Genomic DNA, 16,849 nt, shown 5'->3' on the forward strand with positions numbered 1-16,849 from the left:
AATTTTATTTATTTTTATTTTTTATCAAATAAAAATTATTGACTTTAAAACTAAATAAAAATAATTGATTTAATATAATTTTTTTTAAAAAAATTTAAATTTTAACAGAATTAAATTTTAAAAATAAAAATATTAGATTTTAAAATAAAAAAATAAATTTATTAATTATACTACATTTCAGCGAATGAAAAATAATTTTTTAAAAAATAAATTTAGAGTGCTATCCTCCTTTTTCGCGCACATATACATATATTATCGGAAAAGAGAGTGATTTGGGAAAGAGAATGAAGAGATTGATGGGTTCAGCGCATGAGGGAATTACAGTGAAAGTGAGAGTCAGGACAATAAAGACATTGCCTTAATAATGGAGCTTTCTTAATTTATTGGTTGGATGAGGAATGGATCATGAATTGACATAAATCAAAATCCACTAATTGAATTTTAATAATTGACAAATATATCTTTACATTATTATAATTTATTGCATATTGCAAAACCAGTTCCAACATTAGTGTTTAGTTTTAAATCATTCTGATAAGAAAATTGCAAGTAAAATAGCAATAGATTTAATAAATTAGTTAATTTTTTTTAAAAATATATTAATTTTTTTAAAATAAAAATTAAAAATTAAAAGAGTAAAATCTAGAAGGTATTCAAATATATTTTCTATCAGATTAAATCTGTAAATTTATATATTAAAAATTATAAATAAATTAATAGTTAGATAATATATTACAAATTTAAGTATTTTAAAAACCAATATATATTAAACAAGGGATAAATTAATATTTTAAATTAAAAAATAGCCAATATAAAAGGACAAAGACATTACATTTGTGATTTAATTTTTAATATTATAATATAATTAGTGGTATATTAAAAAATAAAATTACAATTTATTACTTTTTTAATTATATAAAAGTATATATTTGTCGGTGGTGAGAGTATTTTTGCTATCATAAAATCCCAAAATTTAAACTATTCACTTTCCGCCAGGCAATTATTGCTGCTTCCACACCAAACAAAGAACGTTGAATTCGAAAGTGCCACCTCACGACCTCTCGCTTCCATCTTCGTGGAAGCAGCAAACTCACATGCCAGTTTGGAAAAAAACAAAAAACTCCACTTGCCAGTCGGCGGCTTCGCCATGCCCATGGTAGATAAAGACGTTGTGTTTAGTTCAGCAAGCTTACTTTAAAGAACACCAAATAATTACATTGAGATTCATTTCAATTATTGTCATTATATATACATATTTTAAAATTAAATAAAAGGTGCTGCCTTTTTACTTATTTTAATTTAAGAACTGAAGGCGCAGAAGGGGAAGAGTCAGTGTGTGGTTTTCTGGTCTCATTCGAGCTGATTTTTTAGAGACTTTTCATCTAATAACAGATTTCAAAAACCCCATTTGAAAGATACAATTTTTGTGTGTATGTGTGTGTGTGTGTTTTGAGCTCTAAACTAGCTATTATTTTGTCGGATTCGTCGAGGAAAAGGACAAGTTTTTAGGGTTTGGTTTTTTGGTTCGGAGGTTTTGAATCTGTAGAGAAATGGGGAGTAGAAAGGAGGAAGAACGCAACGAGAAGATTATTAGAGGTCTCATGAAGCTGCCACCTAATCGTCGCTGCATCAACTGCAATACCTTGGTAACGGCTCTTTATATTACTTTGAATCTTTTTAATAACCCCTTTTTTCTGTTTTTGTTGTTCATTTCATTTTTTGAGTTTGATTAGCTTAAGCTTGAAACACAAGTCCTTGTGTGTATACAGTAGGAAATGTCAATTGGAGGCTTTTTCTTAAAAAAAAAACTTTTTTTTTTCTGAAGTTTCTGGGTTTGCTTCGTGATTTTCTGGACAGTATCAGTGGGATTGGTTTTTGAAGTAATATTCTAGTTGAAGGCTTGTTTGGTGGAAGAACGTGTGGAAAGAGGAACTGAAAAGGGTCTTGATAATTTGCTACTGGCGTTTTGGATTGCCAAGTGCACTGGGCATGCTATTGCTAGTGGGGTCAAAGTTCTAGCTCAGTGTTTACTTGGGGTTGATCAATAGCTGGAAGAGTGCAGTTTGAAAGAGGAAATTGAGATTCTTATTTGTCTTTAAATCCACCTTTTTTTTGAGACCTCAGATTGCCAAAACATCTCGATTATCTTAAGGCGTTAAAAAAGAAACTAAAAGTTCCATTTTGGCATTAGAGAGTTAAGGATTTTAATTTTGTTTCTCTTTTGCACACAGGAATAGTAATGATTCATACTAATTTTATAAGCCTTGTTTGTGCAGGGTCCACAGTATGTTTGCACTAATTTCTGGACTTTCATTTGTGTGACTTGTAGTGGGATACAGTGAGTATTTCCTTCTTATTCGATGATTTCCCCTCTCTTTGGGTTTAATATGTATTTCCTAGTGTTATTACTTAATCTAATAATATATTGACTGAAATACAGATTAACTGGATTTATGTTTCATGGCATTGAGATTTTTTTTTTCTTTTGTAGCTTGTGTAATTTGCTGCCATCTTGCATTGAAGTTCTTTACTGCTTAATAGTTAAAAGATGTATTAGTTTTTTCATTTCATTTGCAATCTGTTACTGCCATTGCTAATTTAGTTTGCTTGGCAAGGTTGCCATGATTGTTCTGTTCATTTTCTTATATTGTGTTCATACTATTTTTCCATCACACAGTCGTGAGTTCACTCATCGTGTAAAGTCTGTGTCCATGTCCAAGTTCACATCCCAAGAAGTTGAAGCGCTTCAAAATGGTGGCAATCAGGTACTGATAGTGCTACAGTTTTACTGGATCTGATCTGGGATGCTTATTGTCTTGCTGATGAAATATCCCTTTTTCCAGCGGGCAAGGGAAGTATACTTGAGGGATTGGGACCAACAAATGCAGAGATTGCCTGATAACAGGTGCAAGATGTGTGTTCTTTGTAATTTTCATAAGCATATATATGACAAATGTGAAACTTCTCTCTAATGTTTTCTTCCTGCAGCAATGTTGATAAAGTGCGAGAATTTATAAAGACTGTATATGTTGATAAAAAATATGCTGGCAGTAAGAACCATGAAAAGCCTCCTAGGGATTTGCAGGTAATATATTATTGATTCCCCCATGTGGCAACATTGTTATGGAGATTACTGTTTCTGCCTAATTTTGTGTCGTTGTTGTTTATGGAAAAATAAAAAGCTTGAATGGATTTTTGTTCCTGATTAAGAGTTCTGTGGATTTCTCTAAATAATTTTTTTTTTCAGCAATATGTGGGCTGTTTTTGTTTTTGCCTTTCATGTTGTTATATCCTTTTTGGTGGTTTGGGGCACACATTATCTTGCTTGAGTTGTTGGGATTTCCTGAAAATTCACATGTATAGAGGCTGAGTCAGACTATTCTGACTGTACCCACTGATGTTTGTTCTCAATGTCCATTTAACCCTCATATTGTTCCTAATATGTGGTGTCATCAATGTACTGACAGAGGATTAGAAGCCATGAAGATGAGACGAGGCGTGCTAGCTCTTATCATTCTTATTCTCAAAGTCCTCCTTATGACTTCCAATATGAAGATCGACTTTATGGAAAGCAAACTGCTGTTCTCACACGGAAACCTGGTTCAGATCGAGGCCTTTATGTCGGGAAGATATCTAGTTTTATTTGTAGTCCTACTCGCCTGAATGAAAGAATGTTTGAGGACAGGTTTGCAAATGAGGGCTCTGTTTCTAGGGTTTCAGACTATTCTGCATCTAGCGGGTGTGATCAAATTAGTATGGAGTCCCCAAATTTTCAGAAGGACATAGGCCTTAACAGTCCACCTATTCAGACTCCAAGGGTTAATTCAGGTGAAAACACACAGCATCAAAGAATAGATCTATTTTCGGAGGAGAACCTTAAGAGAGATGCAGAAGGGTTTCCACGTCAGCAGGTCATTATTCTCATAACCTTACACTAATAGAATGTGAATTTGTTTATTCAACATCTGTGTTATTCTTTTTGAATAAGATGATAATAATCCTGCTGAATCACTGTTGTTGGATGCATTATGCAAGTGTCATGCATAATAAATTGCGTAGCATGTCATTCTAATTGAAAATTATTTTTGCCTTAATTGAACTTTGCAACATGAAAATACCAGGTGTGCTTGTATTCTTATTTCTTCATTTGATGCATTGACCAAAGGTATGTTTATGAAAACAACACACTTATGTATGGATTTGACATATGAGAGGTGAAGACAGGATCCTCTTCTTTTTTCTTGTAATGTTGTAGGCTTGGTGTATTGTCCATTGACAAATCGCCTATTCGTGTTCTCCTTATGTGCCTATCTTGTCGAGAGAATTATCACAGTGACATCATATGTAATTTGTTTATATCTGTTCTGTCCAATTCATCTCAACAGCTTTTTCTCTTGTTGTCTTTTTGGTCATCTGATATTAATGGTTCTTCTATCCAGAGAACTGCATCTTTAGGAAGCATTGGATCACTTGATAGCAATTCCTCATCTCTCAGATCATTTAATTCTGGTAATCAACCAGATGCTGTCCCCGAGCCTGAGCAGGCTACAGGAGAACAAGTTGATAGAATGCCTACTTTTCCACAGTTATCAGCTTCTGAGAGTTGTGGTAGCTTGGACCATTTTAAGGCACCTGCTGTTCCAGAATCAGATGCTTCTGCATCTTCTCCAATTGATTTGTTTCAAATGCCTGCAGCATCACCAGCGTCCTCTATCAATTTGTTTGAGGAACCACTAAATTCATCTCCATCTTTGAATGCATATCAAACTGCCCAAACTTCTCTACCTTCATCAATTGATCTCTTTGGTGGGATTGCTCAGCAGCAGTCAGTTTCTAGCTTGGACCAAAATTCACTGGAGCCGTCAGTCTCTAAAAATGAAGGATGGGCTACTTTTCATACTCAACGTGCAGAATCTACTGCAGGGATTGGAAATCTTATGCCTTCAGTAATACCTTCAAATGCAGGTTCTTCAGCAAAGTTAGACCAGGTTTCCTCCTTAGACACAGGCATGCAGTGGCCACCGTTGCAGAACTCTATTGCCCACGGGTCAGTTCCTGGTCCATGGAACGACAGTTTGCACAATCTTCAAGCTTCCAGTAACACAAGTAGTGCTCAGGTAACTTTCCCACTATAGAATTTGTGCTTCCTTGGATCTTTTGTGTTGTGTTATAATCAAGTACGAAACAGTGTTAATAGATGCATGGATGGTTTGAATTAAATATTATTGCCCCTTAAAAGTCTTAAACTTTTGAATATGTACAGACATGGAATGCTTTTGGCAATTCTATTAATTCCTTTCCTTTAGAGGGCGCTAATCAAGGTTGTCAACAACAAGTAGCAGCCCACGTGCCTTCATCAGCTGCTGACCAATACCTGGGGCTGAAGGCTTTGGAGGTTGCATCTAACTCTTAAAAGCTTCAAAATATTTCTTTCTTCAATTTGCACTCAAAATTTCGTTTTGCAGGAGCCTAGTCATGATGGGATCCAAAGAGCTACTCCATATGAAGGACTCCTCAATCTGAATGGACCAGTGAACATTATCCAGGAGCCATCATATACTCCTTCAGAGAATCCTTTGATGGTTTGTGTTGTTGCATCAGCCTTATGCCTTTTGAGATTAGTTAGAGAGTAATTGTCCAGTAATGAATCTCTTCTCTTTTCACAGGAAGCACCTCAATCACATGCAGTGAATCATAAATCAACTAACCCATTTGATCTTCCATTTGATTCTGATTTGGAGCCAGGCAACACGGTATGTTAGGGATGTGTGATTTGCTAACAAGTTGTTCATAGTGCATTATTCAAATGGTATGGCTGAATTTTGTTCAAAAATAGTTGTGCTACATCATCTAAGCTGTTTCTATGAGACTGTAACATAAGTAGTTATGTGCGTATAACTTCAAGGTTGGAAGACAGAGCAATTGCAGAATGTCTCTACATTTATTTTTAAGAATAATTGTATAATATTGCTTTGAAGGTGATTGTATAGCTTAATTGCCCTCTCCCCCCCCTCCCTCCCCCCAAAAAAAAAGCGCGAAAAAAGAAACCAAAAAGCCCACCCGCTCGTAACTTAACTTGCATCTGGCTTAAGTGGTTAGTTTTATATCCCATAATTAATTATTTGAACAGTTTCCATATACTTCATTGATTTATTTTATAAAAGTCTGGACTAACCATGTAACAACTAACAAGTGTCAACTTTTCATTATGGGTTTTTACCCGTTATTGCTTGGGTGTTGCTTTGGTCTAAGTTTAAATTTAGATTAATTTCCTAATTAATAATAGCCTACTCTAGATTAACTGGGGTAAAGTACAAAGCTGTTGTTGTGAAGAGGGTCGGAAACAGAAGGAAACAGGGATCATGTACAAGGCTGATTTCATTAGATGAAGACAGTTACTTGATTAGATCAAATTTTAACTTGAGATTGATATCTATTTACTGTAGTATTACGAACAATTTCGGCCACTGAGGTTCTCTTGTGATAGCATAGCAAGTTGCCAGAGGTCTTTGTTTCTATACTCTGTTAGTTGCGTGGGACCTGTTTGGTATGCTGGTGTAACACGTTGGTTGATGGATGCTTAAGTCTATATACCAACTGTTCTCATGAGAGAGTGGTGAAAAAGATCAACATATAGCTCTAGATGATCATCCCTTCATATGGTCGTTGTCAATGTGTTCATCAATAGGATTTGAACTTTTTTTGCCGGATATTAACTCTGGAAAATTGGAGGGGATAGATTATGGAAGTCATTGGAAGGGGTGGTCCACAAACATTTGCAAGATATATAACTTATAATGTTCATATAGCCAATGAAGTGGCAACATTTCCTTGATTATGATGAGATTGTGTTGTAGCAAATATTTCCATCCTTTTTCTTGGAGTGCAACATTGAAGGATGAACTTCGAAATTCAGTATTCTGTTAGGGTCTTCAAGCTACTATGAAATCCCATGTTGAAGACTTAAAGTATAACCTTTGCCACATTTGCTAGAAATGCATATTTGACGCAAATCTTGGTAACGATTTGACATGTTATAGCCTATGGATCTGTTGTACAGTCACTTTATATTCACTATTTATATTGGATATATAATTGTCTCATTGAATGTGAAGCAAAAGACATTGATATATGTTTTTTTTCTTAATCTCATATTCGTTTATCATGTTGCAGTTCTTGGACATGAGCTCTTTCCACTCTGCTCTGCCTGATGCTCACTTGCCATCAGCCTTCCTTGGCAGTGTAACTGAACCATGGTTTCCTCAAGATCCAGTGACAACTTTTATTCCAGCTGCACCACAAGGTTGATTTTAATTTATTCTTGCCAGAGTTAACTTTTTGTTATTAACTGTTGTAATTCAGGGACTGTTACTTCTGGAGCTATTTAATTCCACAACAAAATGCTTAGGTGAGAAATTTGTGGGAGTTGAGTTAAGCAGTTTTTGGTTTAAACTGAATTGAACCAATCCTGATTTGGTTCCATGGTTCAGGTTTTCAGTCTGATTAGTATTTCTGTGAATTTCCGTTTTTAATTTGATTCAGATTTTTTTTTTTTTCAAAAACCAAACTGCTCGAAATCATGAAGCTAAATTGTTTAGTTTATTCATATTAAACTATCATTTTCCCACCAATTGTCCAAGTCCTTCCATTTTGCTGCTGTCCCCAGATTCCTTCAGACCCTCGTCCTCAGAAACAAACCCTTCTTCCCTTCTCCCTCCGTTTCTTCTTCTTCTTCAACAATTGTGAGCAGAGCAGAGGTCTGCATTTCCTCCTGCTCCTCCTCCTCCTTCAATTGTTGGAGTCAAGAGAAGAGATGGGACAGGCCACTGCCACACATCAGATCACCATCACCATCAAGTCCTGGAGCTTGCGGTGCGCCACCCTCATAGTCCCTAGGTGAGTATGTGAATGGTGGATGAACCTGCCACTGGTGTTGACAGAGTGCACAAACAGGGAGATTGGTTTTGTTTCTTCATTGCACCTTAGCTTTTGATTCATGGGCAATGCCTGGTTGGGATTCAGTCTTTTGTTAATTTTTCGTTATTTGTTAATTGTTATATGTTAGTAGCATAACTTTCTAATCTTGATTGTGAATTTGATTGCTATTGCAAATTGCTTACTGTAAACTAGTTTTGCACTTTGTTGATTGATTGGGAGGTTTGGTTCTGATGCTGCGACCGAGGAAGTCTGTTGGGTTACTGCTAGTGCTGAGTTATTGGGTAGAAGGGAAAAGGGATTGTTTCCTTGATGTTGCTAAGTTTAAATATCTGTACTGAACCAGCTTGGTTTACTTCGATTCTTTTATATTGGTTTTGGTTTTTATTTTAGGAGATTTCTGTTTTATTTATTTTTGGTTCAGATCAAAACCCAACTGATCAATAGCTTAGTGCTATGTGGAAGTACATAAAACATATGTGGCAATGATCTTGTTTCATCCAATCTAACTCTGGATGTTGCTATAGGTGGCTTGGCATATATGGCAGGACAAGCACCAAGGCCTCAATTAGCGTAAGTCTCTTGAATTTGTCATCTGGAAGTGATTTTATAATCATTGTTATTGTCATCTTTCACTTAGAGTTGCCTTGTTAACAGGAATGTTCAAGCACAAGGACCTGTTGCTTCTGTTGGAGGGAATCCCTTTGCTTAAAAGTAGAAGAATAAATATGGTTTTATGATTTGGGATTCATTCTGAGGACTAATTGTAGTCAGTAGAACTTTGAGTTATCACTATTATTTTGTTTATTGTCATTATTTATTTTTGTATTATTTATGAAAATAAAACCTCGTCACGTCCAACTCTGTGCTAGTTTTGTAAGGGCACAAATTTTTTAGTGCAACGTTTCACTTTCAGGGCTTGTGTTTGTATCATATTATTACAACTGGTTGTAATGATAAAGATGAATCGTGGTGATGTTCAAATGCCTGAATTATTTGTGTCATAGAAATTTTAAGAATTCTCATGCAAACTGCTGTTTGTTTTTCTGAAATTATTCTTGTCTTGGAACTCCATAGAAACAGAGGAAAAAAGTGAACAAGGAAAGATGATTCATTCCTCTGTCTACTATGTAAAGTCTCTTTTTGGTCTAATTCTTGTAGAAACACAAATTACTTAGTTTTAGAATGGGATTTTTCGTGTCAGATTTGGTAAATATGTATTGGACTTTTTATTTAGTTTTAATTTAAAAATTTATAATTTTAGAGATAAATTTAATATGATTATATTTAGGGCGAAGGATAAAAAATTATCATTTAAAATTTTTATTAGTATATCTTTAAAAATTGTTATTATTTATTGATGGTAAAATTATAAAAGATGTTATTTTAATCACAAATTCTAAAATTAAAAACCGGTGAAACTTTTCTTCTTTCTTTTTTTTTTTTTTTTAATTTTGAAAATTGATACAATTGCTTGTTTTGTTTGATAAAAATTTCTAGATTTTATAAGGCGGCATTGAGCACTTCAATGGAAGGCCTGAAACGACAAAGCGTACAAAGTAAAGGAAAACCTCAACCGAAGAAACGGGCTAGGCTCATTTCTGCAACTCCAAGTCTCCCACATGCCTTAAAAACACCCGAATCCCGCCTGAAATACCTACCACTTGCTCGACGAAATTCCTCAACGAAATCAAACTAACCATGGAGTCGAGCATTTTGGAATCCATCGGGGTCGAGATTATTGGCGTGATGTCTCCAGTGTCTATTTGTATGTTTTTGGTGGTTCTCATTGTCTATTCCCTCTCCCCTTCAAACCCTTTGGCTGCTGCCTCAGCCCCGACGATCCGCACCGCTGCCAACCTCGTCTACCTCGAGAACCCCTCCGACTCAACTGCCCAGAAGCTGGAAGGCGCGCTACTCAATGCGCTGGTGTTCGTTATTCTCATTGCCGTGTCCACTTTTATTCTGGTTCTCTTGTACTACTATAATTTCACAAACTTCTTGAAGAATTACATGCGCTTCTCTGCCTTTTTCGTCTTAGGTACATTTCCTAATTCACCTATTTTTTTATGCCTGCTAAATTTCGTTTAATTTTCCGTAATTTAGAATTTGCTGTTCTGGATTTCTTATAGTTTTTTTGCACATTTTGATGCTTATTTGAGGCGTTGACTTTATTGCGAAGCTTTCTAATTTTAGTGTTGCGTCTGTGTCTGGGTCATTGATTCACCTGCTTCCATTGAATCTTACGTAGTTCTGATGCCTTTTGATTTTCTTGATTCGGGATTTGTGGTTTTTGGGTTGGGTGCATGGTCTGATATTTGCTTTAATTAATCAGATTTTTTTAGCAAAAATTTATACAGCCACTTAAATTTCATTTTCTTTCCTTCTTTTATGATGTTAAAGTGCATATGGTGTAATTTTTCCTAGAAGACCTTAGCTCCATGTCCCACTTTGTGTTGCTTAACAACTTGCTTCACTAGGCTTAAGTTGCTCTTCGACTGTTGATAGGCATTTTGATTTCATTACTCCTTATGGAGCAGATTTTCATGACAATTGAATTATATATTTTCTGGTTGTGCTTTCTTATCTAATTCATGGCTGTGCGAACCCTTTTTCATGTTTGCATGATCTCTGGTCCAATAGTTTAATGTTAATTCTGCCTTTGCAATGCCCATCAACTCAATTTCGTGGTGTGCTGTGGCATTTCAGTATATTGCAATTGTGTATATGCTGTTGTTGGTATATATGTGTCTGTGGGGCTAATTTCAATATGCATGGATTTCATTACAAGTTTCTGTTACTTCTAGTTTCGCTGTTGGAGTCTTTTATGTTAGCTTACAATTGGTTCTCATTGTTTAGCATTATTGTTTTGCTCCTTTTTAACTTAGTGTTCTTGTTGTTTGCTAGGTACAATGGGGGGCTCAATTTTTTTGTCATTGATTCAGCATTTCTCAATTCCTGTTGATTCAATTACTTGTTTTATTTTGTTATTTAATTTCACGATTGTGGGTGTATTATCGGTGTTTGCGGATGGGATACCTATTTTTCTTAGGCAAGGATATATGGTAGCATTAGGGATATTTGTGGCAGTCTGGTTTACTCAGTTACCAGAGTGGACTACATGGGTTTTGCTGGTGGCATTGGCAGTCTATGATCTGGTGGCTGTTTTGGCTCCTGGTGGGCCACTTAAGTTGCTGGTAGAGTTGGCCCAGACTCGAGATGAGGAACTTCCTGCACTAGTTTATGAGGCTCGGCCAGAAATTTCGCGAAATATGAATAATCATGGTCGGAGTTTGGACCTTTTGATTGGTGGAGTTTCAGATTCAGGGTCTGTGGAGATGCAAACTATGTCAAATCGCAATGTGAATCGAAATGAGAGTGAAACTTTTGTGAACTCTGAATACGCTACAATTCCAGTAAGGAATTTTGGGAATATGGAAGGTGTAGGAAATAGAGATGATGATTCAGAGATGTCCCCGTTGGTTGGTTTTTCTCGGGAAAGGAACTCTTCAAGCAGCGAATTATCAGATTATTCAACAGTGGTTGGTAATCAGGCGTCTGAAATTGTTGTGGATCAGGAAAGGTCTCCTCTTGTTGCTGTGCTGGGATGGGGTAATGACAGGGAGCAGGTAAGGAGGGATGATTCTGAAAACTCAGTGTTTGCCACTAAAGGTATAAAACTAGGTCTTGGAGATTTTATTTTCTACAGTGTTCTTGTGGGCAGGGCTGCAATGTATGATCTCATGACAGTATATGCATGCTACCTTGCAATTATTTCGGGACTTGGCTGCACACTTATTTTGTTGTCAGTGTGCCGCCAAGCTTTACCAGCTCTTCCTATATCAATAGCACTGGGCGTTGTCTTTTACTTTTTGACTCGTTTATTGATGGAACCTTTTATTGTTGGGATGTCAACAAATCTGATAATGTTTTGATCCTCTGTTTGCCGTAAGAGAGAGAAGAGGGTTTTTTTTGTTATGCTGTTGAAAGAAATTCTGATCTCAGATGCAAATTTTGTATGCAGAATGGTTAGTATTACTTGCAAAATTATCTTTCTATTGGTGTCATGATATTTCTCACTGTTGAAGTCTGTAATTGGCAAATGTAACAATCTGAAGATAATCCTTGTGTAAATTGACTGCCCTCTTGGGTTCTAGCTTTATAGAATTTGGAAAGTCTCATGCTACAGCATATTTGGAATGCTGTGTTTAAATCCTAGTTGAGATGTTCAAAAATACAGATGTGGAACTACATTTTATTTTATTTATTTCTTGTAATTTTAAATATACATATTATTATATTATTTTATATAAATCCTATTATTAAAAATATATATTTTAATTTTATTGTGAAAATATATTATATTACATTACATACGCGTTTAATACGTCATTTGCCGCTGCTTGTACTAGCGGCAAGAGGTGGAATTTCGCTTTAAGTGGCAAACTGAATCCGGTCCCTCACCCCACTTTTGGGGATTTTCCTTTTCAATTCCCCACTTTGGCAAAATGTCCAGATCAAATGCGTATGAGAGCATATGACTGCAGTTTAAAGCACCAATGGGGTTCTCTTCCTTTGCTAACAGGTGGTGCTTAAAATTCTTTGTCAACCATAGCATGTAAATGTTGGAGTATATGGAAGGAGAGAAATAAAGCTTTGTTTGAGTATCAAATTCCCAATTTCATAGAGGTGCTAAAGCGGTTATAATTTTTAATTGTATATTTGAGTTTCTTAAATCAACTTTTTGCTCCATTTACTACTCCTTCATTCAGCAGATTTGGCAATCCTCACCCCGTGGCACGTTGAAGTTTAATTGTGATATAATTTGGGATTCCAGTAATTGTTCTGGAGCTGTAGTGGTTGTAGCGAGGAATAGCCAATGATACATAGTAAATGACATCATTAAATTAGTTTCTTGTTTTTTTCCTTGGTGGGCAAGGCCCAGAACTGCTTTAGAACGAGTCAAACTAGCAAAGAGTATGGGCTGTCCTTCTGCTTTTATTGAATCTGATTCATTGATTTTGATTTCTGCAATTAATGTTGAAAATGCTGATAATGTTCCACGGAGATCAACGCTTATATCCAATCTATTATTATGTTAGCCTCCTATGGTGAGAGCTTTAGAACTAAATATGTTCCTAGTAATGCTAACAAGGCCGCTGATTATATAGCTAAGCTTAGGTTGAGAAAGTGTTTGCCTTGTAATTGGGTCTGCTTTCCTCCTCCAACAGAGGAGCTGTGTATGCCATTCTGGCATATTTGCAATTCAAAAAGAATAAAAAATAAAACACAAAACTACATATCCGTACATTGCACAAGATACACAATCCATTAAATTAAATTAATTTAAAATTATGTGAAAAACTGCCCCTAGTTCATAAAGAAAATCAAGCAGGAGCTAATTATTTTTACTGCTGGATTTAACTGAATTCAATACCCAGAAATGACAAGATGATCAATGATGATAAGTGATTCCTTTTTTGTGGTTCTATTGTTGTCCAATGAAGAATCTGGAAACGTAGTCTAGCTACATGAATATGGATTCAGTAGTGCTTGTACGTGTAAATTGTTTTAACAATCTTTTATCTCAATACACTGATCTTCTTGGTGGCCATGAATGCAAATTGCAGAGCTTTCTCTCTCCCTTTAGTAGCACTGACACATGTCTTGCAGGCAAATTCTGGTGTACATCATACCATCAATCCGGTGGTTGGGATCCTGCACCGAGGGGTCTACGTTTCTCAACAGTGCTCAATAATCAATTGTTTGTGTAGCATATATAGGGAAAAATGAAAATTCTTAAATGGATCCGATAATGAGTTCAATTTATTTTTTATTTTTTATTTTTTTAATGTATAATTTGAACACTAATATTTATTTAAATAGCCATTTGATATTATATTTTATAAAAATGTGATTATTTAATTCATAATATTTGAATGAAATTTTATTTGATATTTTCATTTTTAATTATATCTCATTGACAATTAAATTTTATAAAAATTTAAAAATTTAACTATTTAATTCATATAATTGATAACTTATATTAATCTCTTTGGCGATCTCGCAAGAGGACAAATTTTGTAATAGTAATGATGTTTTATCATTTTCTATCGTTTAATTTACTATGAATTTATGTATTTGTTAAGATTTTATGGATTGAATAATTATATTTATGCCATTTTCAAGTACCAAATGGGAAATTAAACATGTTTTTTTTTTTCCTTGCAGAAATTACAAAAATTCAAAAAATAATCAAATACCTATTTGGATTATACCGCAATAACTTATTTTTATAAATTTTGCACTTTATTATGCAATCTTACTATAAAAACCTCCTTACTAGCACCTTGTTGTGATAATAAGACAAGTGGTCTATCAATACAAATAATCAAGTCAAGTTACCTAGTTTTAGGTTCAATGTCTAATACTATTTCCTATTTTTTCGATTCTCAAAATCCGTTTGATCCGATCAACAATTTATGCAAAAGATGAGTTTACAGGCTTATCAAGATTCACAATACTATAATGGATGTACTTAGTGAGAAGACGCTTCAGTAGATATTCATCGCCGAGAACTAAAACTCTCATAAATTCACTGACAGCATGAATCATAAAATCGTAAGACTAATGGATCCTAAAATTGAAACCGTAACTCCATCCTCCACTTCTAAGATCATCACCTCCACCAAATTTCTGACTTCTTCTACTTTTCTGATTGCCTCCACCATATAAAAACTCAAATATAAAAGATTTCAAGTGAAAAAGTTCATGGCCGATAAAATAATTATATTTATAAAAGGAACAGAAAATAAAGAGAGGGGTTATATGTGGAGAGTAATTTTATAATAGAAATATCTCTTTTCACTTTTGACTAGAGTTTTTTTGGTTTGTAGAGAAAGAAAAAGAATAAAAATGGTGAAAATAAGAATTAAGTAGGGTAAAAGAGTTTATTTTAGAGTAAATATAAATGAGACTATTTTAGTCTTTTCCATTTGAATTAATAGAAAAAATAGAAAAAATAGAAAAAATAGATTTAATTTAATGAAATTTTTTTTCAAGTGGACGGAATTAAAATATAAAAAATTTTAATATAATTTTAAAATTATAAAAATAATTTAATTAATTAAATCATGATGGAATACAAAAATATAAAAGAGTGTAATGTTGGATTTGGTATATTAAAAAAAAAATTAAAGAAAAAATCGAGTCGACTGAAATTTAAACAATATAGGGCCGTCCATTTCTTATTTCACCCCATTATATATAAAGAATTCTTCCATTAACTTTAGAACATTTCCATGTCTGGTTATTTTTATAGATCTAAATAAATTATTTTTTTTCATGTAGACTTATAAATTATTTTTTTATCAGCTTTGTAAATAAATTATTTATTTTTTCTAACTTAATATTGAGATTTGCCAATATTGTTTATTTTTCCTCGATATTGCAATTGATTATTTTGAAGATTATTTGAATGTTTCTAAAAATAAATTTCGATTCAAAATCTAAGCCTTCAAATAATCGCCCTAGATTTGAGGACAAACACGTGTAAGTATAATTTATTATTGATGTCTTCACTACACTACAAAACAAGCCTTTTCGTTTGTCATGTGGTGGGCCCTCTCTTTTTTATTTCAGATCTCAAGCTTTTGAATGCTGCTGCAGCGCTTGTTAGGTTTCTAATCGTCCTTCGTGGCTGTCTTATTCCTTCGACACGTTTCCATCTGACCTAACCCTATGACTCTATAAAATTTCTAAAACTACTCTAATCTCTACATTTTTTAAAAATTCTAATAATAAATAACCTTTATGTTTATGACGCTACTAGTAAGATTTTATAATTATTTTATAATTTTTCTTATAAATTTTTTTTTTCAAATCAAATCGTTGCAAACGAGGTGTAATGAATTTTATTATTTTGATATCTAAGGTTTTTTTAACAAATTTAAAGAATTTTCATGGATATTTTTTAGGAAGACGAACTCATTGATATCTCCATCCATTGAGCATTAAAAGCTTTAACGAAGAGGGGCCTGCAAAAAATATGATGATGGCATAATTAGTAAAATACGGTGGAAAAAAAAAGTACTATTTAGTGAAATTGTTACTTAATTTTTCTATTTTAAAAAATATATTAAATAAATTCTGTCTTACCATTAATTATATTATTAATTGTAGAGTCCAAACAACTGTTATTTTAATATTATACCAACTAAATACTTATATTTATAATTTTTATTTATTTTATTTTATATATATTAATAAAAAAATCATTAATTTTTTAATTATATCATTTTAAAAATATTATAGCAATTTATTTCCACAAAATTAATTTTGTCAATTAATTTTAATGACTAATTTCACTTCATATTTAACTTTAATTAACAATATATATTCATAAATTATTTTCTCATTAGAAAGTGATTTGTTTTATAAAAATACTTTTTTTTTTAAAATATCGCTTTTTAAAGTTATTTTACTGTTTATAATGGTAATTCAGATAATACCAAATAATTTGACATAACTATTTAGCTTTGGTGATCAATGCACGTAACCCAGAAGGGAAAAAGTCATGAGGGGACAAATTGACTTTGGCTATACATTGACAAACATTTTATTTTTACTCTTTTTATCAATGTCGGCCGTTCCATTAAAATAATAAAACCATTTTTTTTAATTTTAAAAATTTTATATTTTTAAAATTTGAGATTTATAATTAAAAAAAATATAAAATTTATTAATAACAAGTAATTAAGAAAAGCAAGATGATTCAGATGAGAAAAATTTATCTGACCCCGATTCACGTAGATCCAAAATATATGACTATTAAACCTTTTATAAAAAATGACATAATTCTACATTATCCTTCTCTACTTTAAAAGTCGCCAAGTATATATACAAGCTATTATAT

At 33.5% G+C, this 16,849-nt stretch overlaps 2 protein-coding genes across 2 annotated transcripts; both read left to right on the forward strand.

Moving 5' to 3' along the window:
* The first annotated feature begins 1,185 nt into the window (after positions 1-1,185).
* On the forward strand, positions 1,186-8,927 carry LOC110622717 (probable ADP-ribosylation factor GTPase-activating protein AGD14). Its single transcript, XM_021767319.2, has 13 exons — positions 1,186-1,646; positions 2,277-2,338; positions 2,678-2,765; positions 2,844-2,905; positions 2,989-3,085; positions 3,468-3,911; positions 4,440-5,117; positions 5,264-5,395; positions 5,466-5,582; positions 5,667-5,753; positions 7,174-7,303; positions 8,463-8,508; positions 8,593-8,927. Exons 1-13 carry the CDS (start codon positions 1,551-1,553, stop codon positions 8,645-8,647), a joined length of 2,094 nt encoding a protein of 697 aa, XP_021623011.1. The 5' UTR covers positions 1,186-1,550; the 3' UTR covers positions 8,648-8,927.
* A 476-nt stretch (positions 8,928-9,403) lies between these two features.
* On the forward strand, positions 9,404-12,209 carry LOC110621951 (presenilin-like protein At1g08700). The gene is made up of 2 exons (XM_021766256.2): positions 9,404-9,976; positions 10,843-12,209. Exons 1-2 carry the CDS (start codon positions 9,637-9,639, stop codon positions 11,868-11,870), a joined length of 1,368 nt encoding a protein of 455 aa, XP_021621948.1. The 5' UTR covers positions 9,404-9,636; the 3' UTR covers positions 11,871-12,209.
* Positions 12,210-16,849: the final 4,640 nt, after the last annotated feature.

This window comes from Manihot esculenta, chromosome 9 (genome assembly GCF_001659605.2).
Source record: "Manihot esculenta cultivar AM560-2 chromosome 9, M.esculenta_v8, whole genome shotgun sequence".
Taxonomy (NCBI): domain Eukaryota; kingdom Viridiplantae; phylum Streptophyta; class Magnoliopsida; order Malpighiales; family Euphorbiaceae; genus Manihot; species Manihot esculenta.

Bases quoted from the DNA above. Each gene is read 5' to 3' on its own strand.
- LOC110622717 (XM_021767319.2), top strand. From the start codon at position 1,551: ATGGGGAGTAGAAAGGAGGAAGAACGCAACGAGAAGATTATTAGAGGT. The intron at 5,118-5,263 runs GTAACTTTCCCA...GAATATGTACAG, and splicing joins GTAACACAAGTAGTGCTCAG to ACATGGAATGCTTTTGGCAA. The intron at 5,396-5,465 runs GTTGCATCTAAC...TTCGTTTTGCAG, and splicing joins TGGGGCTGAAGGCTTTGGAG to GAGCCTAGTCATGATGGGAT.
- LOC110621951 (XM_021766256.2), top strand. From the start codon at position 9,637: ATGGAGTCGAGCATTTTGGAATCCATCGGGGTCGAGATTATTGGCGTG. The intron at 9,977-10,842 runs GTACATTTCCTA...GTTGTTTGCTAG, and splicing joins CTCTGCCTTTTTCGTCTTAG to GTACAATGGGGGGCTCAATT.